The 26,907-nt window shown below is 40.5% G+C and overlaps 1 protein-coding gene across 3 annotated transcripts in view; it reads left to right on the top strand.

Moving 5' to 3' along the window:
• Positions 1-26,907, top strand: part of STXBP5 (syntaxin binding protein 5) — a 184,524-nt gene that overhangs the window by 82,978 nt on the left and 74,639 nt on the right. For all 3 annotated transcript variants that reach the window (XM_029049699.2, XM_029049694.2, XM_029049688.2), the window contains exons 8-9: positions 15,246-15,369; positions 24,426-24,504. In XM_029049699.2, coding sequence (XP_028905532.1) covers positions 15,246-15,369; positions 24,426-24,504 — 203 coding nt within the window. The remainder of the gene's footprint in view (positions 1-15,245; positions 15,370-24,425; positions 24,505-26,907) is intronic.

Here is a 26,907-nt window from a genome sequence, read left to right as displayed (position 1 = left end):
CAACGACATGGTGAGTAGATTTGCTTGAAAGGAATGGAAAATGTGAGCTGGGGTGTAGTAGAAAAAGAGCAAATGAATAAAAGGGGCAGAGCTGATTGAGTGCTTTAGATCAATGTGCAGGAGTTTCTCTTTGTGGAGAAGAATAGGCAATTGTTGGAGGTTCATGAGAAAAATGATATGAGCAGCAGAGTGATGGTAGCTTTTAGATGGGGGAGATTGAAGGCAGGAAAATAAGCAGAGACTCATATGGCAGTAAGTCAGGATATAGCAAGTTCCTTGACCAGTGTAATGACAATTTGGGTGGAGAGGGTGGGAGGCATCCTGGAAAGTTGTTCACAAAGAACTGACATGATTTGGTAATGGACTGAATATAGGGTTTGAATGAAAAAGAGTAATCAAGGATAAGACTGTGGCTACATGGCAGTGTTGGGGACAGTGGTAACTATAATGGAAAAGTTAAGTGGATGAGAGTATTTTGGAGGGAAATGAGTTCAGTTTGGGACATATTGAGCTTGAAGTGTCAGCAGTGAATCTGTTTAGAAATATGCTGGAGGCAAGAAGAAATGCAAGATTGCAGAGTAGGTAAGAGGTTGGATATAATGAAAAAGATTTTAGAATCATTCATAGGTGGTAATTGAAGCTGTGGAAGTGGATAACCTCTCCAACAAAGTGAGTATAAACTGAAATGAGAAGGGGACTCAGATCAGAGTCTGGAGGCACACCCAGTTTGCGGTTGGGGATGCAGGGGTTGAGGTATTGAAAGATACTGAGAAGAATGTTCAGAAAGCCCAGAAGAGAACAATGTCAGGAAATCCAGGGTTTAGTTAGTGTTTCTAGGAGAGGTTGGAGGCCCACAGGTCAAAGGCAGTTAGGAGGAGGAAGATTAGGAAGGAATAGATTAAGTGTGTTTGAAGTCAGAGGAAAAGGAGCCAACAGAAAGTGAGTAATTGGATATAGCACTCAGGAAAGGGAAAAGAGTGGGTGCAACCTTTTAGGAGGTAAGCAGGAATAGGGTCAGAGGAGCAGGTGGAGTGGGCCAATTTTAAACATCTGAACTCCTCCTGAAAGATGTTAAAGAATGAAGAGTGGATATGGGTATAGAAGAGAAGTGGGGGTTGATTTGAGGGATCTGATGGCTGAACGTTTCTATTTTGTCAACAAAGTCCTTGGCAAGAGCATGGAGTCAAGGAGGAGGGACTTTACTGAAACTCTGTGTGTGAATATTCTAAGCCCCCTGCCGGGCCACTGCAACTTGAGATACACCCACATTTTTTTACTAATCAGCGTTTCCTATTTCCTCAGCTTGCTAGATAACAAAGTTCGTACAATATTGGAGGATTTTAGTTAATGTTTCCTTGAATGTCTGCATTGAAGCTGCTGTAACTAAAGATCCTGCTGTTTGTGCCTTGACCTTCACTTTAGAGTACGAATCCATCAGTAGTCATTCTTCACTACACACTCTTTGCCTGAGCTTCTGCGTAGTAGTAATTCTTTCCCAGTTATATCAGTTAAATGCATTTTAATTAGTTGAGTGTTTGGCCTGGTGAGTGCTTACCTGTCATTAGCAATCCCCTTAAAAACTGGATTTTAGCAGTCGGTTTTTCTGCTTTCATTCATTTTTTGGCCCAGTTGAACTGCAATTGGAAATTACAGAATTAGATCACAGACTTATCACATTTCAAACGTTTCAATATATACAAATTTATTTTGCTATTTAATTTGGCAATGTCATGTAAATGTCACATGATTGATAACGTGAATGGAATAGTTTTATTTCCTCCATCTTAAATTGAAGCAGCAGGCCTTAGTTGGAAACAACACAGGCTTGGGAGTCAGAGGACGTGGATTCTAATCCTGGCTCCGTAACTTGTCTGCTATGTGATCTTGGGCAAGCCACTTAACTTTCCTGTGCCTCAGTTACCTCTTCTGTAAAGTGGGGATTAAGACTGTGAGCCCCACATGGGACAACCTGATTACTTTGTACCTACACCAGCACTGAATATAGTGCGTGGCTCATAGTATGTGATTAATAAATACCATTATTATTATGATTATTATTATTTCATTGTCCTTTTTATTCTAAGGCCAATATTTAATTCAAATCAAGTACTTTCACTAACTTCTGCAGTCTTCTGTGAAGACTTTTTGGAGAATCAAAATATTCATTCATTGAATAATTTTTATTGAGCGTTTACTGTGTGCAGAGAGAGCACTGTTCTAAGTTCTTGGAATGTACAATTCAGCAACAGATAGAGACAATCCCTGCCCAGCAATGGGCTCACAGTCTAAAAGGGGGAGACAGAAAACAAAACAAAACAAGTAGTCAGGCATCAATACCATCAAGATAAATAGAATCATAGATATATACACATCATTAATAAAATAGAGTAATAAATAATATACACAAATATACACAAGAACTGTGGGGAGGGGAAGGGGGTAGAGCAGAGGGAGGGAGTCGGGGCAGAGGGAAAGGGAGGGCTCAATCTGGGAAGGCTTCCTGTAGGACATGAGCTCTCAGGAGGGCTTTGAAGAGGGAAAGAGAGTTAGTTTGGCAGATATCAGGAGGGAGGGCATTCCAGGAGAGTGGTAGGACATGGGCCAGGGGTCAACGGTGGGAGGTGAGAACATGGGACCGTGATCAGGTTAGTGGTGGAGGAGTGAGTGTACAGGGTCGGCTGTAGAAGGAGAGAAGGGAGGTGAGGTAGGAGGGGTCCAGGTAATGGAGAGCTTTGAAGCCAAGAGTGAGGACTTTTTGTTTCATGCGAAGGTTGATAGGCAACAATTGGAGGTTTTTGAGAAGGTGAGTGGCATGCCCAGAGCCTTTCTGTCGAAAAATAATCTGGGCAATGGAATGAAGTATAGATTGGAGACAAGAGGATGGGAGACAGAGAGGAGGCTGATGTAATAATCCAGTCGGGATTTGTTGAGAGCTTGTACTAGCAAGGTAGCAGTTTGGATGGAGTGGAAAAGGCGGATCTTGGTGATGTTGTGAAGGTGAGACTGGCGGGTTTGGGTGATGGATTGGATGTGTGGGGTGAATGAGAGAGGAGAGTCAAGGATAGTACCAAAGTTGCGGGCCTGTGAGATGGGAAGGATGGTCGTGCTGTCCACAGTGACGGGGAAGTCAGGGAGAGGATGGTGTGGGAAGGAAGAAAAGGAGCTCAGTCTTGGACATGTTGAGTTTTAGGTGGTGGGCCGACATCCAGATGGAGACATCCTGGAGACAGGAGGAGATATGAGTCTGGAGGGAGGAGGAGAGAACAAGGGAAGAGATGTAGATTTGGATGTCATCTACGTAGAGATGATAGTTGAAGCCGAGGGAGCGAATGAGTTCACCAAGGGAGTGAGTACAGATGGAAAACAGAAAAGGGCCAAGAACTGAACCTTGAGGAAACCCTACAATTAGAGGATGGGAGGGGGAGGAGGAGCCCGTGAAGGAGACCAAGAATGAAAATACCCTGAGGGTGAACATATGTCATATCCACATATTTGAGAGGAGTATCTGCAAGTAGTGCATGAACTGAATGCTAAACTGTGAGATTTAATTGCCAGATAATTGTTTACTTTCTGGGAGTGGAAAAACTGAAATGTGTTCCTCAGACCAGCATTAAAGCTGGTGAGCAGTTTACATGCTGTCATTATCCTATAGCAGATAAGGTGCAAGAATGTTATCAACCTTTTTTTTTTTTTTTTTGCAAAGTCACAGGAAATTGAAAATGCTAGTGTATGTACCATATTGAATATGAATGCTTTGTTTTTACATAAATCTCCCATCACTGCACAAAACACACATTTAATAATAGGAAAACAAAGGTTTATTTTGCATTAATGACCAAGATACATGTTTCTGACACTTTCCCAAATCAGCACCTCTTTAAGCATGCCATTTTCAGATGACTGGATAGACTTTCTTCATTTAGACAACCAAATTTATTTAAAGTTCCAACAGGATATAATTATAAACCAGTTCGTGAATCATCATAAAGTAAACAAATGTGAAGTGGAGGCCCTGATTTCACTCCCAGTATTTTTCTTGGAATTATCTGGCTGTGAATATTGTGTTCCACAGTTGTTTTCAAAAAGACCTTTTGAATAATTTCACTAATGAATCATTTTGCTAAAATATATGATGGCCCACAGCCATTTTAGTTTGGGAGTAGAAATCCAGGATTCTACATTGATTCTTACAAATTTTGTAGTCACTTCTGTGCTTATACTGGTGAACAATTTTGGAATATTGGAATACTCTGAAGTAATTTTTAAAACTGATGTTGTTGGACAGACTTTATATGTACAGGTGGTTTATCTACCTGAGTCCTCCCCACACCACTGCAGCCTTTCTTGGAAAAGCAGGAAGAAAGGATAATATCTTTCAAGCAATTGCATCCCCTTTGGCTTCACAGTGCTTAAACTGTGGCCAGTCCTTGCCCCATGTGCTGAAGCTGACCTCAGGTCACAGCAGCATGGCTTAGTGGAAAGAGCTCGGACTTGGGAATCAGAGGACATGGGTTCTAATTCTGACTCCACCACTTGTCTGCTGTGTGACCTTGGGCATGTCACTTAACTTCTCTGTGCCTCAGTTACCTCATCTTTAAAATTGGGGATTAAGAAATGTGAGCCCCACGTGGGACAATCTGATTACCTGTATCTACCACAGTGCTTAGAACAATGCTCTGCACATAGTAAGCGCTTAACAAATTCCATAATAATTATTATTATTATTATTGTCCATATGGTGTGGCCAGTTCTCCCATCTCTGTGCCGTGTCCTGTAGCACAAGCTACAGATAATCTGTTTTCAGTGCTTCATTCTCTGGGCAGGGGGCAGCTACCTTTTTGACAAGCTGGCACCATCATAGGACCAGTTAAAAGGGTGAGTGAATATTAGTCTTGATTTGGCCTGATTTGGGGGACAATGACCAGTTATTCTTTAGCCTTAGCCTCACATCACTCAACAGCCTACCCAAATGCTAAAATTGCAAGGTTTGTCAGCACAAATCCAGTTTGTCAAGAAACTACAACCCATTTATATGTCTGATCTGTGATTCTGGGTGACTGATAGCATTGTCCTTCTGCCTTTCTCTGCCCAAGACTGTTTAGTGAGAAATCAAATTGAAATAAGGCCAATACATATTTAGTCCTCTTCCTCCTTTATTCCCCACTATTTCCAAGATCTTAACAGTGGGCATGTAGGTCATTAAAAGGAGTTTGAGTTGAGGTTTGACTTTGCCAGTCAGATGTAACTCACCAACTGGGATTCCACAGGCTCCCAGACTGGAATCCTCCCTTAGGGGATGGTATCACCTGTTGTGTCCTTCTTGGAAAATACAGCTCACACCAGAAACACATAAGCTCATGTTTCACATTTTCACTCTCCAACCTCCCCCTCCCCCCCCACTATTCAAAAACCTCCTTTGCCACAGTGATGAAGACCCGAAAGTTCTTGTTTTTTTACAGAAGGAGACTGAATTAGAGTAGGGAGCTGGGAGAATAATAGATGTTGCTGTAAGACAGGAGCCAGAGTGGAGGGTCCCATCTTCCCCTTCCCGTGTGTCTTAAACCACGTACTCAGTTGTAATTTTGCAGCTGAAATTGTGGTTTGTGTTTCATTAACCCCATTCTCATTTGGATGGCTTTTGTCATTCATCATCCTCCACTATGCAACAGAGAGTGGTAGAGCAGTCACTGTAGAAACTTCTAGTCAGGACACCCCCTGGATGTGGACTCCTTAAGGAATTGTGGTTAGTCTTGAGGAAAGGGGAAATGATACTCAGGAGGCAAGAAGCAGCATAGCCTAGAGGTTAAAGCACAGGCCTGGGTTCTAATCCATCCTCTGGCACTTGTCTGCTTATGTGACCTTGGGCAAATCACTTCTTTGTGCCTCAGTTGCCTCATCTTTAAAATGGGGAATAAGACTGTGAGCCCTAGTGAGACATGGTCTGTCTTTCCAACCTGACTACCTTGTTGCTACCCTAATGCTTAGAAAAGTTCCTGGCACATAGTAAGCACTTAACAAATACCGTTATTAAAAAAAAAAATCCCAACAGCTGTTAAGTTGCCCAAGGTCACACTGCGTATAAGGGACGTAATTGGCAATAGAACCCATATCCTTCTTACTCCCAAGCCTGTGCTCTAAACACTAGAGCATGCTGTTTCCCAAATGGGGTTTTCTATACCCAGGGAGACAGCCCACTTCACATCCTTAAAGCCATAATCTCTGTTGAGTCAAGTACTGCAGTCACTTTGTCTCTTGGAGACCCTAATTGGACATTGGACACCGAATAGAACTGTTTTTTTTTACCTTTGTCAATTCGTGATATTCACCACTAATGTCATAATGAAGTAATGCAGTGCCTTTTTATGATATTGTTAAATGCTTACTATGTGTCAAGTACTGTTCTAAGCATTGGGGTAGGTTAAGTTTATCATGTTTGACACAATCCCTGCCCTAAATTGGGCTCACACTGTAAGCATTACTCATCCTCAAAATCAGTGCCATTGACTGATATTGCATCAGGCATTGGTGCCAATGACTGTGCATTGTCTCTATGCCAAAAATAACTGATGGTGAATCGCTGGCAGTCCCCTAAAATCTAGCCTTCACCTTGAGTTACATCGGCAAGCACGTCTCTCCAAATGCAGTAATGTTAGTATATATTAACCAAGCTCAGGATCTGTAAATGAAGAGTAATGCATTGGACTGTCGATGCCATTCTCAGGCAGGGTGGAAATTTTCAGTGATGCAATTACCAGTTTCATTATAGTTGCTAACCTTTTTTAAACAAACTGTAAGCCCATTGTGGTCAGGGATTGTCTTTTTATTGCTGTATTGTACTTTACAAGCGCTTAGTATAGTGTTCTACACAGAGTAAACTCAGTACATTTGATCTAATAAATGATTGAATGAATAAACCTAGTTATCCAGTCAGCCATGGCAAGAAGACCCCTTTATCGGGGCGAACAATTTTTAAAGATTCTTTGCTCACCCTTCCAAATGGGAAAATCAGTGCTGTTCTTAAATTATATTGCTCTGTCACTTGGAAAAGATATGAACACTGCTCTTGTGCCAGGTCAGTGATGAGCATCTGTGACTTGGAAAATACTGCCTGACAAATTTATAATGAAAGACCTCCAGTGGCAGCTTTTGCCTTTCCTCTTTGCCATTCCTTCATCACCCAAGGACTGTGCAAAAGTCAGAGATGTAAAAGAAGACTAAAAGGCCACTGTGACACACCATTGCTGCAAGTTTGATTATGGAAACCCTTGTGTAACTTGTAGACCATGTGCTCAATCATTTATATACTTATGAACTCTTTTCAGTAGTGCAATAATTTTAATAATATTGGTACTTAAGTGCTTTCTATGTTACAGCACTCTTCTAAGCACTGGAGTAGATACAAGGTAATCAGTTGGTCCCACGTGGGGTTCATAGTCTTAATCCCCATTTTACAGATGAGGTAACTGAGGTGCAGAGAAGTTAAGTGACTTGGCCAGGGTTACCTAGCAGGCATGTAATGAGCTGGGATTAGAACCTAGGACCTTCTTGCAGGCCTATGCCACATCCACCAAGGTACTCTCTGTTATGTTAAACTCTCAACATCTATATTCCTCTAAGAGTATGGCAGAAAGATATACAGAATTCACACCCACAGAAATTTATTATGGCAAATTTCTCCTAGGAAAAAATAACAATAAGGGCTCCAAGTAATTATTGTTGTTATTGTATTTAAGTGCTTATTTGTCCAACACTGTTCTAAGCACTGGGGCAGATACAAGTTTACCAGGTTGGTCAGAGTCCTCTTCCCACAGTCTAAGGAGAGAGAGCATACATTGAATCCCCTTTTGCATTTGAGGGAACTGAAGCACAGAAAAGTTAAGTGACTTGTCCAAAGTCATGCAGCAGGTAGTAGTGAAGCCAGAATTGGAACCTTGGTCCCATAACTCTCAGGGCCATGCTCCTTCTACTAGGCGCATTGCTTCTCAATAGACAAGTTATTAGAGGTACTTCCTACTTCCATATGTTGTTTGTTGTCACTTCAGGAGGTAGAATGTTGTTTGGTGGGAGGGACGAGGAGCCTTCAAAGGCAGATTAAGGGCTGGTGCAACTGCAGGAAGTCTTCCAGCCTCTGTGTCCTGGAGCCCACGCTGGGAAGATGCTCGATTGGGACACATCAAGCCAAGTGGTTCACTATAGGACATTTATTTCCCTTGTATCACTGCTCTCTAATATAGATCTGAGGCAGAGTCACAGTCCAAGCTAAATAGAATGGATCTATTAGCGATTCGGGCTCAGAATTGGGGAGGAATGTGGCACTTGGTACAAGTGAAAGAGCTTCCACTTGCAAACCTCCTCCTTCCTTCCTACCACTAGTCCGGCCCTCATCTGAGGCCCAGTACCCTTAATTCCAGCCCTATAAACCGCTGATCTGGTCCAGTATGGAATTTCTTCCATGTGCTCTGTTCTCTCCAAATACCTGGGTTCTTGATAAGGACATTCCTAGGGAATTAGGATTCCCTATTAATTATTTGTCTGATAGTTTATAGTATTCTTTGTGCGTTGCATAGCATCAGTTAATAAAATAGTTTGAATTGGAGAGTAGTTAATTGTCCGATGAAGTATGTTTTCACTCAGCATTTTTGATGGAAAGCTATTACACAGTTAGGGGAACATTCTGACAACATACTCTTGTCTGCATGGAATGAAATGTTAAGAGATGAATGTAATGTGTCTATGCATGCACTGCAAGTCAAGCCATGAGTACTATATGAGATTGCCTTCCATTTGTGACCCCTATGTGATTGTATAGACTATAAAATTTTACTAATGGTAAGGTCTATTAGACAAGACTTCTTCTTCAACTGCTCACTCTTCAATGGCTCCTTCACCACTGCTTTCAAATATACTCATGTATCTTCTATCCTAAAAGACCCTCCCTTAACTCCATGGCATCTTCCAGTTATTGTCCCATCTCCCTCCTACCATTGCTCTCCAAACTTTTCAAGCAAGTGTTTACATTCACTGCTTCCAGTTCTCTCCTTGACACTTTTGTTGTTGTTGTTGTTATTGTATTTAAGTGCTTATGTGTCAAACACTGTTCTAACAACAGTTCCCTCCAGTCTGTCTTCTGCCCCTCCACTCCAGTAAAACTGCCTCTTTAATGTTTTCAGTGATCTCCTTCTTGTAAAATCAAATGGCCTCTACTCCATTCTAATCCTACTCGACTCTAATCCTACTCGACATTTTAGCTGTCTTTGACAATATGGGCCACCCCCTTCTCCTGGAGAAACTATCTGATCTTAGTTTCTCTAACACTGTCTTCTCTTGGTTCTTATTTTATATTTCTGACTTCTCCTTATCAGTCTGTTTTTGCCAGCTCTTCTGCCTCCCACTCCCAACTGAAGAAGTCCCTTAAGACTCAGTTCTGGGCCCCTTTCTATTCTCCATCTATAGCCACACCTTTGGAGAAGTCATTCACTCCTACAGCTTCACCTAACGTCTGTAGGTGGATGATTCCCAAATCCAAGTTTCCAGCTCTGACCCCTCTCCTTCTATGCAGTTTTGCATTTCCTCTTGCCTTCATGACATCTCTATTTAGATGTTTCGCCAACATCTCAAACATGTCCCAAACTGGGCTCCTCTTCTTCTTACCCAAAACCTGTCCTCCCTCCATTTGCCCATAACTTTGTGCCCCATCCATCACCCCTGTCTCACAACCCCTTAACCTTATCACTGTCCTTGACCCCTCCACTCACATCTCTCATTCAACTCACATATTGGTCATCAATACCAAATCCTGTTGCGTATACCTTCACATAATCTCTACAATCCATTTCTTCTTTGTTTTAATAGCTGCCATGCTGATCCAGGCAGTTATTCCTAGCCTTGACTATTGCATCAGTGTCCTAGCTGATTTCCCTGCCTCCTGTCTCTCCCCTCTCTAGGCTATATTTCGATATGCTGCCCAACATTTTTCTAAAAAAAAAAAATAAAAATTCAAACCTCACTTCTTCTCAAAAACCTCCAATGGTTACCCATTCATCTCTGCATCTAAAACAAACTCTTTATGATTGGATTTAAGGCACTCTATTAACTCTCTCCCTCCTACTTTAAATCACTTATCTACCTCAACCAATACACACACTTTGCTTCTCTAGCACCAGGCTTCTCAATGTATTTTGATTTTTTCTTTCTCGCCACCAACCTCTTGCATATGCCCCTGGTTTGTGCCAGAACTCCCTCCCCCTTCAAATCTGCCAGACCACCACTCTCCCCATCTTCAAAGCTCCACTAAAGTTTTACCTCTGTCAAAAGGCATTCACATTCTCTAAGCCTTCACTTGCCTTATTCATCCTCCCTTTTGGGTTGTCTATGCACTTGAGTGTGTACCACTTTAGCACTTTGATATTCACCCTAGCCCAACAGTACTTAGGTACATATCCATATGTAATTTGTTTTAATGTCTGTCTGCCCCTTGAGTATGTATGTTCCTTGAGGACAAGGATCATGTCTACCTATTATAAATATATAGTATTCTCCCAAGCACTTAGTACAGTGGTTTGCACACAGTAAGTGCTCAGTAAATACCATTGATTCATCAATGCTAATTTCATTCAATAGTGTTTATTGAGTGCTTACTATGTGCAGAGCATTGTATGAAGCGCTTGGAATGTACAAATCGGTAACAGAGACAGTCCCTGCCCTTTGACGGGCTTACAGTCTAATCGGGGGAGACGGACAGACAAGAAGAATAGCAATAAATAGAATCAAGGGGATGAACATTTCATTAAAGCAATAGCAAATAAATGGAATCAAGGCGATGTTCATTTCATTAACAAAATAAATAGGGTAATGAAAATATATGCAGTTGAGCGGACGAGTACAGTGCTGAGGGGATGGGACGGGAGGGTGGAGGAGCAGAGGGAAATGGGGGAAAAGAGGGTTTAGCTGTGGAGAGGTGGAGGGGGTATAGAGGGAGTAGAGGGAAAAGGGGAGCACAGTCTGGGAAGACCTCTTGGAGGAGGTGAGCTTTAAGTAGGGTTTTGAAGAGGGGAAGAGAATTAGTTTGGCGGAGGTGAGGAGGGAGGCCATTCCAGGACAGCGGGAGGACATGGGCCAGGGGTCAATGGCGGGATAAGCGTGAATGGGGGACAGTGAGGAGGTGAGCGGCAGAGGAGCGGAGCCTGCGGGGTGGGCAATAGAAAGAGAGAAGGGAGGAGAGGTAGAAGGGGGCAAGGTGATGGAGACCCTTGCCTTATGGACCCTGTCTAAAATTTGTCAAGTGAAAATCATAAAGGAAAACCCATTTGAACTGCAAGTGGCATAAAACTTAGCCCAATTACTAAATAATTTTGAAGTGTGTGACCAACCTATTGTTTGGAGTGCAGTCTTATGAGAAAACATTTCTAAATTATGCTAAATGAAATTTAATATGACTTCATATTCTTCTGAGGCATAAAATAATCTAACACATTTATTGAGCAGTTTTTGTAAGCAGAGCACTATACTAAGCTGTCAGAGTTGTTTGACCTGTTCCCTGCTCACAGTGAGCAGTACAGTCTATATGGGGAGCAGTTGTTAAATAATTATTCAGTAGAAAGAAGGCATAGTAGAAATAGATTTTTCAGAATAATGACTCATTGTTGGGAAATTTACTTAAATTTTAGAGATTAATAGGTTAGGGGAAAAAAACAAATTACATGATCTTGATTTGGCTATAGATCAGGATCTATGTGATAGATATCCTTACATAGATGAAATGTAATGGAAGAGATTAGATTATAAAGTCTAAGCAGGGTCTTCTGACACCTCACTGTCCAGCTCCTCTTAAAAATAAAATCCTGAAGCATTTCAATAGCTTTGTTTGCAGAACTAACTTTTCTAAAATTGGCAAATATGACTTTGCAAAAATATTTTTTTCCAAAAAGTCTACTGAAAGATTTTAAAGTTTTGACGGATGATGGGACCAACTTTAATTGAGTTTATTGCTGAATTCATAATATAGGTTTCTTTAACAGCGAAGAAATAGAATTTGATATTTTTATGCTCTTTTTATGGCAGCACCTCATTCTGTTCTTAAATGCCATTTTTCATTTTATCATTCAAAATAATGTTTAGTTTGCAATGGACAAATTAGATTCAAACTGCTTCGGCAGCCCAAAGGAAGGGCCAATAAATGTTGGATTTGTAAATTGGGTAATTCCCGGGTTTCTGCTAAGTAGGTTTCTGCTGCATTTTGCTGCTTCAGTAAGGTTATTTATGATGATTATTGACCACTAAGTTCTAAAAGAGCAATCATATTTTACAGTTCTAATTGAGCTGTCAACATCAGATAAAATAAACAATACCTAGGGGATTTTAGATTATTGGATGTTTAAATCTGTACAAATTTAGACTTTGTTTCAGAAATTTTAGAAAATATTTTTTTATTACTAAAGCAGCAAAATTTTTATCCTTGAAGATGACTTTGCCGAAAAAGATATTGGAAGCATTTTATCTTGGCCAGAAGCAAGAAGCCTGGCGTAGTGGAAAGAGCTCAGGCCTGGGAGTCAGAAAGTCATGGGTTCTAATCCTAGTTCTGCCCACTTAACTGCTGTGTGACCGTGGACATATCACTTCTTCATGCCTCAATTACCTCATCTGTAAAATGGGGATCGACACTATGAACCCCACTTGGGACAGGGACTCCGTCCAACCTGCTTTTCTTGTATCCGCCCCAGAGCTTAGTACAGTGCCTGGCATATAGTAAGCACTTAACAAATACCATAATCATTATTAATATTAAGTCAAAGATTTAGAAGCTTCAAAGAGCCCCATCTTAGTGGGTGTTGCTAACAGTTACCCTCTCCTAGTATTCTGCTGAAATTCTGGAACAAGAACAAAACCATAGGAGTATATGCTTCCAACCCAGTCGTAAAGCTTGATGGGAGCCCGACAGACTTGGGGCAGCTCTCAGGAGCAAGCATACAGTTGGACTAAAATCCCGGGGCTTGTTCCACCCAAATCCATCGTATTTATTTGAACACGTGTACAGAGCACTATACTAAGCACTTGGGAGAGTATATTACATAATATCCCGCTTATAATCTAGAGGCTTCATTGAAAAGGGAATTGTTAGAACACGGGCCTGGGAGTCACAGCCTAGACCTAGGAGTCAGAAAGACCCCTAGGTTTTAATCCCGGCGCCTCCATTTGCCTGCTGTGTGACCTTGGGCAAATCACTTCTCTGGGCCTCAATTTTCCTCGTCTGTAAAATGGGGATTAAGACTTGTGAGGCCCATGCGGGACAGAGACTGTATCCAGACTGGTTAGTTTGTATCTACCCCAGTTCTTAGTTCAATGCCTGGCACATAGTAAGCACTTAAAAAATGCCATTTAAGTTGTTTTGTTCTGTTGTCTTTCTCTCCCCCTTTTAGACTGTGAGCCCGTTGTTGGGCAGGGATTGTCCCTATCTGTTGCCAAATTGTACATTCCAGTTGCTTAGTACAGGTCTTTGCACACAGTAAGTGCTCAGTAAATTCAATTGAATGACTGAAGATAGACATTAATATAAATAAATCACGGATATGTGCATACATGCTGTGGGGCTGGGAAAGGTGATGAATAAAGGGAGCAAGTCAGGGTGATGCAGAAGGGAGTTGAAGAAAAGTCAATCAATCATATTTCATTCATTCATTTGATCATATTTATTGAGCGTTACCTTGTGCAGAGCATTGTACTAAGTGCTTGGGAGAGTACAATATAATAGACACATTCCCTGCCTATATGATCAAAGAGGATTTAGGGAAGACCTCCTGCAGGAGATGTGCCTTCAGTAAGGTTTTGAAAGGGGAGAGGGTGATTTTGTAGGATATGAAGAGGGAGGGCATTCCAGGACATGGGTTAGAGGTTGGTGGCAAAACAGACAAGATCAAGGTACGATAAGTAGGTTGGCATTAGAGGAGTAAAGTGTGCAAGCTGGGTTATAGTAAAAGAGTCAAGTTCTGGGCAAGCCCATTGTGGCTCCATTTCATTCTCAGTTTAGGTAGATCCCGTATTGTGGGGGTGTTCTGGAGTGTGAAGTTCAGAAAATTCAGGGCTTTTGCACACTCTCCTTCCTGTGTGGTTCTGCCTGGGTTCCTGCATGTGCTGTCGGGGAAAGCCTTGGTCTCCAGGCCTCCAGGAGACTTGAAACAAGAGCGTGGGCTGCAAGCACCCTTAATGAAGCAGCATGACATAGTGAATAGAACAGGGGCCTAGGAGTCAGAAGGTCATGGGTTCTAGTGTGGGCTCTGCCTCTTGTCTGCTGGGTGACTTCGGGAAAGTCACATCACTTCTCTGTGCCTACGTTACCTCAACTGTAAATGGGGATTGAGACTATGAGCCCCACTTGGGACAGGGATGGTGTCCACTTCAATTTGATTGAATTCCCCCAGCACTTAGTATAGTGCCTGGCACATAGTAAGTGCTTAACAAATACCATCATTATTATAAAGCACATGTACAATGGCACCATGTTGTTTTTATGACTCCTTGTTACCTTACCTTTTGGGACCCACCTCTTTTCTAACTGAAGAGAGCATAAAATTGGGTAATGTGAACCAAAATCTAGGCCAAAATCCAAGATTGGTCCCAGAGAGATCTGTCATTTCCTGCTTTGCAGGTACACATTTTCTTACAAACCTCTCTTTGGATCCCTTTTGGCTGTCTTATTGAGTCTAGTTCTTCCTGTTTTTTCCTCAAGATTTTTCTTCTATCTTTAGAATCATAATAAATGGAAAAAGCTTTCTCTTCAATGAACAAATGGGGAAAGGAACAGAAATTAAAAGATTAAAAGGGAACAAAATGTTCCTTAAATAATAGAAAAGGTAGAAATTCTCTTCTTTGGTCATTGAAACTGTGTGCTCAACTTTTTTTTCTGTTCTTATTACTTCCTTTAAGTATCAAAGTTCATTATATCCATCAGAAGAGTAAATTACCACTTAGATTTTCAATATTAACATATATATTACTATGCTATGTTTTCTTCCTCATATTTCCCGACGTTTAAAAAAGCAAAAGGTATAGAACATTGTTCATTAGTTTTGAATTGTAGTCTAGTCATTGTATTATCATTTACCACTGCTATAAGGGCTTTAAAGGATATAAATATAATTATTTCTAAGGAATACTGTACTATGAAATAAATTACTATGCATAGGTCTAGTCTGGTGCCTTGTTTAAATTTTTAACCCTTTTTCTCCCATTTATTTTTCTCCTCTAAATAGGCTATCCACTCTGTTGCCTGGCACCATGAAGGAAAACAATTCATTTGCAGCCATTCAGATGGCACTTTGACTATATGGAATGTAAGATCCCCTACTAAGCCTATACAGACAATCACTCCTCATGGTAAGAATGGGTACATGTAATTTTCCATTCCTAATAGTAAGAAGATTTAATACTAGCACCACTTAAGTTACTTTTAAAATAGTCTCTTTAACATCGAATTATTATATTATAAATTAGCCAATTAAAATTACAACTAAACATATTTGAGAATCCAGAGTGTATTATTTAGTGTGTTTGGGAAATGGCTGTTTGGAAATGTAATCAATCGAGTAGGTAAAATGTTTTCAGTGAAAGATCCATCCCATGGTACTTTGAATCAAAATAGGTCCTTGAAGAAAATTTATTTTGTAAATGTAATGCATTATTTCTAAACACAGCATTTGATAGTAGCTGTTTTTGTAGATATTGTATTTTCAAAGCTTTGAAAGAATAACTGAAAATATTTTGGAAACAGAAGATTTGAAATTTATTCCTTTTACCTCTGTTGATTTTTTCTGAATAATGGTGGTAATTTTTTTAAAAGGAAAATCAATCAATCAGTGGTATTTGTTGACTGCTCACTGTGTGAAGAGCACTGTATTAAGTGCTTGGAGAGTACAACAAAATAGGTAGACACAGCCCACAGAAACAGACATTAATATGAATAAATAATTTATAATATATAATTTATAGATATGTACATAAATACTGTGAGACTGAGGGTGGAGCAAATACCAAATGTCCAAAGGTCACAGATTTAAGTAAATAGATGATGCAAAAGGTAGAGGAAGCCAGAGAAAAGAGGGCTTAATCAGGGAAAGCCTCTTAGAAGAGTTGTGACCTTAATAAGACTTTGAAGGTGGGGAGAATGGTAATCTGGAATATATGGAGTGAGAGGGAGTTCCAGGCCAGAAGCAAGAAGTGGGAAAGGGGTTGATGGCCAGTCAGATGAGTTAAGGACACAATGAGGAAGCTGACACTAGGAGTGCGAAGTGTATGGGCTGGGTTACAGTAAGAGGTCAGTGAGGTAAGGTAGGAGGGTGTGAGCTGATTCACTTGTTTTAAAGCCAGTGGTAATGGACTCCAATGGAGGTGGATAAGCAACCACTGGAGGTTCTGGAGGAATGGGGAGACATGGACTGAATGTTTTTTTAGAAAAATGATCTGTACAGAATAGTGAACTATGGACTGGAGTGGGGAAAGACAGGAGGCCGGAATGAAAGTGAGGAGGCAGATGCAGTTATCAAGGTGGGATAGGAGAAGTGTGTGTACAAGGTAGAAATAGTTTGGATGGAGAGCACAAGTTGAATTTTAGTGTAGTTATGAAGATAGAACCTACAGTGCTTGGAAACATTGAATAATAACAATAGTGGTATTTGTTAAGCGCTTACTATGGGCCAAGCACTGTACTAAACACTGGGGTGGATATAAGCAAATCAGGTTGGACACTGTTCCTGTCCCACGTGGGGCTCACAGTCTCAATCCCCATTTTCCAGATGAGGTAACTGAGGCCCAGAGAAGTGAAGTAACTTTTTTAACATCACCCAGCAGATAATGTTGATATTTGTTAAGCACTTACTTTGTGCAGAGCACTGTTCTGAGCGTTGGGATAGATACAGGGGAATGAGGTTGTCCCACGTGAGGCTCACAGTCTTCATCCCCATTTTACAGATGAGGTAATTGAGGCGCAGAGAAGTGAAGTAACTTGCCCACAGTCACAGAGCTGACAAGGGGTGGAGCTGGGATTAGAACTCATGACATTCTGACTCCTTGGCCCGTGCTCGATCCACTATGCCAATAATAATTATGGTATTTGTGGTATGAGAGAGATGTTATGGGCAATGCCAAGGATATGGGCTTGTGAGGATAGGAAGGATGTTGGGTATTAAGTACAAATATGGGAAAGTGAGAGGGAGGGCATGGTTTGGTTGGAAAGATAAAGAGTTATGCATAACAAGGAAGATATTGCATTATAATAGTATCTTTGTAGTAGAGGAATAAATTTATAAAATAGGTGTATTTGAAAAGCTGAAATCTTATTCCTATATTCCTTTAAGCCAATTTCAAAGTATTGAAAAAATTAGCACACTGAAAAGTCTAACCAGATACATATTTGTGACATCAAAACTGACATACTAGCAAGGAGTTGATTTAGTTATGTCGTGCTTGCTGCATCAAAATCTGGCAATTATCCTAAATGATGTTCCCTTTGTGTAATAGTCAGGGTTCCCTCCAGATAATTTGACTGCCCTAACTTCAGTCAATTCTTCATTCCGCTGCCTGGGTCATCTTCCTGCAGAAACGCTTTGGGCATGTCACTCTGCTCCCTAAAATCCTCCAGTGGTTGCATATCAACCTCCACACGTAACAGAAACTTCTCACTCTGGGCTTCAAGGTTCTCCATCACCTTGCCCCCTTCTACCTCTCCTCCCTTCTCTCTTTCTACTGCCCACCCCGCATGCTCCGCTCCTCTGCTACTCACCTCCTCACTGTCCCCCGTTCATGCCTATCCCGCCATTGACCCCTGGCCCACATCCTCCCACTGTCCTGGAATGGCCTCCCTCCTCACCTCCGCCAAACTAACTCTCTTCCCCTCTTCAAAGCCCTACTGAGTGCTCACCTCCTCCAAGAGGCCTTCCCAGACTGAGCTTCCCCTTTTCCCTCTACTCCCTCTGCTGCCTCTCTGCCCCCTCCACCTCCCCTCAGCTAAGCCCCCTTTCCCCCTTTTCCCTCTGCACCTCCCCCTCTCCCTTCCCCTCCCCTCAGCACTGTGCTCATGTGTATATATTATTTATTACCCTATTTATTTTGTTAATGAGGTGTACATCCCCTTGATTCTATTTATTGCGATTAAGTTGTCTTGTTTTTGTCCGTCTGTCTCCCCCAATTAGACTGTAAGCTCATCAGTGGGCAGGGATTGTCTCTATCTGTTGCCGAATTGTATATTCCAAGCGCTTAGTACAGTGCTCTGCACAAAGTAAGCGCTCAAATACTATTGAATTAAGCGCTGGGGTGGATACCAGCAAATCGGACTGGACACAGTCCTTGTGCCATGTGAGGCTCACAATCTTAATTCCCATTTTATAGATGAGGTAACTGAGGCACAGAGAAGTGAAGTGATTTACAGCAGACAAGTGGCAGAGCTGGGATTTGAACCCACGACCTCCTGGTTCCCAGACCCATGTTGTATGCATTATGCCTTGCTGCTTCTCATCAATAAGCAGAAATGATAAGTCAGCACATTGATTTGGAAATAAGAATCCTCTGATAAGAATCCTCTGAAACATCTCTCCTTTTCCAACTAGAGATGACAAGGAAATAGGGGCAGGTACTAGAGGTTCCAGAATTGAAATTAATTATTGGTTTTGCTACATAGAAATCTTTTTGGTCTAAATCCCAGGCTATATAGGACTTGAATTGATTTAACTGAAACTTTAGAACTAAAACAAAAACTTCAGTTTCACTTGCCTGTGAGTATTAATATTTATTGAGAGTTTACTAGGCAGAACACTGAACTAAGCACAATATGACAATAAAAGGACTCATTCCCTGCCCACAACGAGTTTAGTACATGTCTGTAATTTATATTAATGTCTGTCTCCCCCTACAGACTGTAAGCTCACTGAGGGTAAGGAATAGGTCTCCCCCTACAGACTGTAAGCTCACTGAGGGTAAGGAATAGGTCTTTTGTTGTATTGCACATTCCCAACAGTTTAGTATAATGCTCTGCACATAGTCAGTGCTCAATAAATGCCATTGACTTAACTACACAATGATGTAGCTGAGCGCATCAGCACTAAAATATCCTGTTGGATCCCTTTCCTGTTAATAATGGAGTAAGTCAGGGCTGAATGTTCAGCCCTACTAAAAGGATGCACCAAGGAATCTGGGTACTGGTGTCAGAATAATCGTAATTCTCTGTGAAACAACCTTAGCCCGACAGGCTGATAGCATTATCAGAAATCTTTGAATCAACCATACAGTAACATTTATATGGTAATGACTGAGTTGATTATTACTTTGAAAAACAGCAGTTGCTTCTATTTTACATTAGTTTGTGCCTCTGCTGCTAAATGGTAAGCTCTTTGAAAGCAGGGATAACTGAACATGGAAGGCACTCAATAAGTGTTCTGATTAATTGATTGCTATGGATTGACAGTTAGTCCATAGGCCACCAAGGTTTTATACCAGGTTTTATAGCTGGCAAACCCTTTACAAGCCCAAAGAGGATCTCTGCCAGGAACAGAGGTGAATGTTGTTTTCAAATTCTGTTATCTCAATAGTACATCATCCAATTCTTTCTCTTCTCTTTAATAACTCTTCTACCCCATCATCAGTAGGACAATTCCAGGGAACAGGCAAAATCTGTGCCTCTCATGAAGATGCCTCTTTTTATCAAATTAACCTGAGGTGACCTATATTACATTTGGTCCCATTCTAAAGATATGGGACCAGAAACCTCATCTGGACTTGAGAACTCAGCATAGAATATGTGTAGGAGTAGCCATATAAAATGTGAATGACATGTTACCACTATGCTGCTTACCATCCTCCCAAGCAGTAAGCAACTCAGCGTCATCCTAAACACGTATGTCCATGCAGAACACTGGGCCCATGGAAGGTAAGCAGAATAAGCAATAGCAGCAAGATAGTGTCCTGAACCTCCATCAGGACAGACAACTTGTTCAGCTCAGAAACTGCTCATTCCTTCTAACTTTTTCTAGAGGGGTCATACATATCATCATCAAAACACAAGATCTTTCAAACAGATCCCCACAAACCTTCATCAAAATGAGGAGAAAGGAGAACTTATTTGTATCATCAAAAGAGGACATCTCTCTGAAAAGATACCCGGTATACCATCAGCCAAAGAAAGGAGGAACTGGCTCATTATGAGTGGCTTTTGTTAAAATGGGAATTAAGGAGAGGAGTTTGGGAATCTCGGGATTACGGGGGTAGAAAAGGCACAAACCTTCAGTCTAATCAATCAGTGATATTTATTGAGTGCTTAATGTAGAGGTGTTTTACCTTGGACTGGGATTCCCTGGCATGTGGGCTCAATGGAAGGCTTTAATAAGGAAGTGTCCTGTCACAAACTGGTTCTGGGAAGTAAGAGACTCCCAATACTTTGGAGCGTCACGGGTATGTGATCCTCTTCTTAGTAGTTCCTTTATATTTCTTTTTTCACATTTTTGCCCACACAGCTTATTACTGGACTTAGCTTTTATACGCCCCAAGGACTAAGAGCCCCACCTTTCTCTGGATTGCCAAAATTTTGGGGAAAAAATGGAGTCGTCTTTGTGCCAGCAAATGTGTTAGATTCATTCATTTAATCATATTTATTGAGTGCTTATGCTTACTGTGTGCATAGCACTGTACTAAGTGCTCGGAAATTACAATTCGGCAACAGAGACCGTCCCTATCCAATGGGCTCACAGTCTAGAATAGGTGCTATAAGATGTCATAAGTACTTAAGTATTAGACACTTTAGGTGGTAAGAAAATGCTGAAATGTCATTAGAGGGATATAAAGTGTAGAGATGAGAAGTCAATCAGGGAAGACCACCTGGAGGAGATGGGATTTCAGATGGGCCTTGAAGATAAGATGAATACGGGTCTGCTGGATGCGAAGAGGAAAGGAATTACCAGAAGGACAAAAGGAATGGAAAAGTGGTAGTCCCCTCCTTTATCCTGTGGAGCCTTCTCCTTCTGCACATTGCATGAATAGGCTAAGAGAATCCCTGCAGCATATTTTTGACAGGTTCTCTCAAAAATACACACTGACATTGAAACCGCAATTGAAAGATGAGATAGAGTTATTAAATTTTATTTTTGGCCTACTGATTGGTGTCCTTTATGAGTTTCCCTATTTCTTTTGAATCTAGCCCTGTTCCTATTTTGATGAATAGGTATTTTAAGAAGTTGAACATGGATGGAAAATACAGCACAGTTTGTTGTTTTGTTTGAATAAAATTAAAAATATTTGCAGGTTTAAATCTTAGGGTACTAAGTGATTACATCCTTTTTATAGTGAACATTTGGAATAAATTCAAAGAAGGATAGAGATAATCTAAAATATAGCATCCATCTCAGAATACAGGATAGCTGTAATTATTTCTCCAGGAATTTTTATTTTGAGATATGTGCCCATATGTTGGTGAACATGAAACCCACAAATAAGGATAAATGAAGCTACAGCTTCTCTAAAACAAAATTACAGGGACTCTTTGTTATAATCTAAACTAAAGATGTTTTTCAGATGATTCAATTGGTGTGAAATCTTTTCTGTTCTTGCTTTTGACTTTTTTTAAAGCTATTAACGGTTTAAATGTAAAAATTAGAATTTATGTCATTAGGGATACTAAGAACTCTTACCCATTTTTTTCCCTCCAATTTTCAATACTTGCTTGCACTGGTCTTATGTTTGGAGCTTTACCTAATTGAATGCTTGTATTTTAACTATTAGGGAATGTTTATATACTGCTTTGCTAACTAGATAAAAGCTCATTGTGGGCAGGAAGCTTGTCTTGTTCTTGGCTGATGCTGTCGAGTTATCTCCGATCCTTAGCGACTCATTGGACACATCTCTGCCAGAACACCCTACCTCCATCCACAATCGTTCTGGTAGTGTATCCATAAGAGTTTTCTTGGTAAAAATACGGAAGTGGTTTACCATTGCCACCTTCAGCACAGTAAACTTGAGTCTCAGCCTTTGACTCTCTCCCATGCCACTGCCACTTGGCATAAGTGAGTTTTGACTTGTAGCCGATTCCCTTCCGTTTGCTAGCCACTGTCCAAGCTAGGAATGGAATGAGTATGTCTTTGCTTGACTCTCCCTCCTGTAGGCAAGACTGGTAGAGTATTGGAAACTCTCCAGGTATAATCCCAAGAGGGGGAGGGAAAGTGTCTACCAACTCTGTTATATTATACTCTCCCAAGTGCTTATAATAGTGATCTGCACACAGTAAGTGGTTAGTAAATATGATTGATTGACAGTACTCTATATTAAAAATATAATTGTGAGATATAAGTGGAGGGAAAATGCTATCATAAAAACTTATAGGTTCAGTTTGATTTGATTGCCTTTGGCGTGCACAAAATCCTTGCTTTACTTATAACTTATATTTATCTTAGAAATCTAATTTCTACGTTGTCCAAAGAAAAGTATTTACTACAGCTGCCTTTGCTCACAATATGTACAAAAAAGGAGTCAAGGGACACCTAGTGGTAAATTTGGAGAAAATTCTGAATCCCTCTTTCTTTTGTTTTCATAATTTTCTAGAGGAAGTCATTACTGACCTGAAAAAACAATTCTGGGGAAACTACATTACGTTATTAAATGTTTTACATAGTTTTGGGTCCCTCAGAAAGTCTTAAAATAATACTACATACCTAGTTGTTTATCATCTTATTCAAAATGTATACCTTTCTGAATATGTAACTCCAAAGAGTGAGGTAGGATTACTGACGAACAGGCCGGTTTTTGTTTTTTGGGTTTAAGATATTTAAGTGCTTACTAACTCTCATGAACTTTACTTAGTAGCGTGGCTCAGTGGAAAGAGCCTGGGCTTTGGAGTCAGAGCTCATGAGTTCGAATCCCAGCTCTGCCTCCTGTCAGCTGTGTGATTATGGGCAAGTCACTTAACTTCTCTGTGCCTCAGTTACCTCATCTGTAAAATGAGCATGAAGACTGTGAGCCCCACGTGGGACAACCTGATTCCCCTATGTCTACCCCAGCGCTTAGAACAGTGCTCTGCACGTAGTAAGCGCTTAACAAATACCAACATCATCATCATCATCATCATCATTAGTACTACTGGAGGTAGATACAAGCTAATCAACGTTGGACACAGTCCCTCTTCCACATGTGGCTCACAGTCTCAATCCCCATATTACTGATGAGATAGCTGAGGCACAGAGAAGTGAAGTGACTTGCTCAAGGTCACACAGCAGAAAGTGGGAGAGTGAGATTAGAACCCAGGTCCTTCTCACTCTCAGGCACATGCTGTATCCATAGGTTAAGCTGCTTTTTAATTTTTGCTCTTTATGCATTCCAACTCATCCATTTTGACTGTACAATACCAGCGTCCTTTATGGCACAAGCTTCCAAGTGCAAAAGTGGGGATGGAAGAGGCACAGGACCCATGCGGACACAATTGAAAAAATGAGGATTGTATGGTGGAATGAATAAGAAAATTTTAAAGAGGGCAAGGAAGGATTATCTGAATTATGAATGATATCACATCTATTTAACTTCCAAAGATGTAAAACTCAAATATCCTATTGTGGAACCTTTTTGACAATCCAGATATACTAATGTAACTGTACTACCCACCTGTAATTGACTTCCATACCCAATTCTGCTTACACAGTGGTTCAAAAATCAATCCTCCATTTATTACATAGTTCTTATGAGAAAATTAGTTCCAGTGTACACTGTTTCAAAGTAAGGTTTAGCTTTTAGGGACCAGTTATGTTGTTATACTTTGAGATGCCTGTATATTAGATTGGTTGCTGTTTTCAATGTGATTATTGTAGATATGAGAGAAATAGGGATGAAAGAATACTTTGTTACTATTTAAACTTGCTTCAAATATAAAACAAAATTTGAAGGTATGGATAAAGATTTATTTGATCCAGATTCCTTTGTCATGAGTACTTTTTAGAAAGACTTTTTTCTTTTCCCCAAGGGCTCCTGCTTATGTCTTCTTTAATTTTACTATTGTTAATAAATTAATCCTTAGAATAATTGGTAATGAATCAACAAATGGTATGTGTTTTCTTTGGAATATATTTGGTTTCATAACCTGAAAGAACATGTTGGCAAAACCCTTCTTTTTAAATGCTACATACTTGAAGGCCTCTTTGGATTTTTGTGCAATGTTTTCTGCTGAATTCACCTAAATTTAAGACATATATGAAGAGCAGATGTCAAGTAAAAGAAATGAATGCAGTGTTGTTTTTCAACTGAATGTTTAACTCGGTAACTTTGGTAAAGTCCTGCTAAATATCTTACCTTGGGTTATGGACTTCCAAAGTCATTTAAAAAAGTAAATTTCAACACAATTTAAATTCATTTCTAAAATAATGTAAAGGTTCATGATAATTTGAAATTTGCTTTTGTAAAATATGTTTCAGGAAAGCAACTAAAAGATGGAAAGAAGCCGGAACCATGCAAACCAATTCTCAAGGTGGAATTTAAAACAACTAGATCTGGGTAAGATGTTTGTTTTTAAAATTCATATTTAAATTTAAATAATTTAGAAAAATACATGGTCTCTATTTTCTTAATTTGAAAAATATGTTAACTATAATTATCAAAGCCTTTAAACCTGATAGAATCTTGTAATGGATCGCTCGATCAGTGCTTTTATTGAGTGCTTCCTGTATTAAGCACTTGCCAGTACAATAAACAGAGATGGTAACATGTTCCTGCCTACAAGAAGCTTATAGTCTAGAGAGGGGGACACATTAAAGAAAAGACACGTGCATTAGTGCTTTGGGGCTGAGGTTGGAGTGAATATCAAGTTTGTAGAGTGTACAGATCCAGTGCAAGGGCAGCGCAGAAGGGAGACAGTAGGGGAAAGGAGAACTTAGTTGGGGAAGGCTTCTTGGAGGAAATGTGATTTTAATAAAGCTTTGAAGGTGGGGACAGTAGTAGTCTGTCAGATATTAAGGGGGGGAGAGTCCAGATTAGAAGGAGGATGTGAGCAAGGGGTTGTTGCCGAGGTAGATGAGATCAAGGTACAATGAGTAGGTTGGCATTGGAGGAGCTAAGTGTGTGGTCTGGGTTCTAGTAGGAAATCAGTGAGGTAAAATAGGAGGGGTCAAGCTTAGTGCTTTAAAGCTGATGTTAAAGAGTTTCTGTTGGAAGTGCAGGTAAATGGGTAACTACTAGAGGTTCTTGGAGAGCGGCAAGAAATAGACTGAACTTTTTATAGAAAAATCCTCTAGACTCTAAGCTTCTTGTGGGCAGGAAATATGTCTACTAACTGTATTTTGTACTCTCTCAAGTGTGCAGTTACAGTACTCTGAACACAGTAGGCTCTCAGTAAATACCATTGATTAAAAAAAAAATGCCATTGTTTAAAAATTATCTGAATAACAGAGCAATATATGGACTGGAATGGGGAGAAACAGGAGGCAGAGAGATAAATAAGGCAACTGATATAGTACTCAAGGTGTGATAAAAGTGCTTGGATCAGCATAGTAACAATTTGGATAAGGGTGGATTTTAGCAATGTTGTGAGGGTAGAACTGAGATGATTTGGTAGCAGGTTAAATATATGGGTTGAAAGAGATGGGTCGGAGTTAATGCCAGGTTATTGGCTTGCGAGATGGAGGATTTTTAAAATCGAACCTCAGAACTATAGGAAGACATTTTATTAGAAGAAGCTATAGTTTCTATAAAGAGGACATTTAAATATGTCCTTCGTATTTGCAGAAGACATCACTAATAGTGAAATCTCCCCTAAGAGTACCAGTGGGCTGAAAGGCTAATAATAATAATAATTATGGTATTTGTTAAGCACTTACTATGTTCCAGGCACTGTACTAAGTGCTGTGGTGATATACAAGCAAATTGGGTTGGAAACAGTTCTTATCACACATAGGGCTCACAGTCTCAATCCCCATTTTGCAGATGAGTTAACTGAGGCCCAGAGAAGTGAAGCGACTTCCCCAAAATCACACAGCAGACAACTGGCAGAGCTGGAATGAGGACCCATTGCCTTCTGACTCCCAGGCCTGTGCTTTACTCATTATGCCATGCTGCTTCTCAATATGGGTCACACATTGTGGCTTAGTGGATAGAGTATGGGCCTGGGAGTCCGAAGGACCTGGCTTCTAATTCCAGCTCCGCTTCCTGTCTGCTGTGTGACTCTGAGCAAGTCACTGAACTTCTTTGGGCTTCAGTTATCTCAGCTGTAAAATGGGGATTAAGAATGTGATCCTCAAGTGGGACAGGGACCTTGTCTAACCTGATTAACTTGTATCTAGCCTAGTGTTTAGAACTGTGTTTAACACATAGTAAGCACTTCACAAGAACCGTATTTATTGTGCATAGAAAGTCTATCCCTTTGGAAATCTCTTGACCATTTGCTTTAAGGCTCCCATTAGCTATCTTTTTCACATCCATTTCCTTCATCTATTATTCTCTAACCCTTACTCTTTGCTCCTATCAAGATCAGCACCTCAGTATGCTTCGTTCTTGACTGACATCTTTCTTCTTGTCTTGGACTCCTTCCTGATAGTAGTTCTTCCCCATCCTCAGAGCTTTCCTGAGAGCCCAACTCCTCCAAGAGACAGTCCCTGACTAAATCTCACCTTTCCAGGTTACGTCCATCCAACCAACAGCTGCCCGTAGCACATACTTTTATAGACCTCATTCATAATACACCTTAGATTCATTTACACACCTTTATTTATCCTTCCATCATTTCTCTCTCAACAGCCACAGCATTTGCAAATGGCATAGGCACCCCGCCCTCTTAGAAGCAAGCCCTTTCAGGCAGGATTTCCTCATCTATTACCATCAGATTCAGGGGCAGTCATCAAACATATCATTGACTTAATTTGGTGTATTATTTTACACTGTGTTACTATAACCACAGAACATAAT

Source organism: Ornithorhynchus anatinus, chromosome 2, assembly GCF_004115215.2.
Source record: "Ornithorhynchus anatinus isolate Pmale09 chromosome 2, mOrnAna1.pri.v4, whole genome shotgun sequence".
Taxonomy (NCBI): Eukaryota; Metazoa; Chordata; class Mammalia; order Monotremata; family Ornithorhynchidae; genus Ornithorhynchus; species Ornithorhynchus anatinus.
Note: the sequence above shows the minus strand (reverse complement) of the source record. Positions and strands in the feature narration are given on the sequence as shown.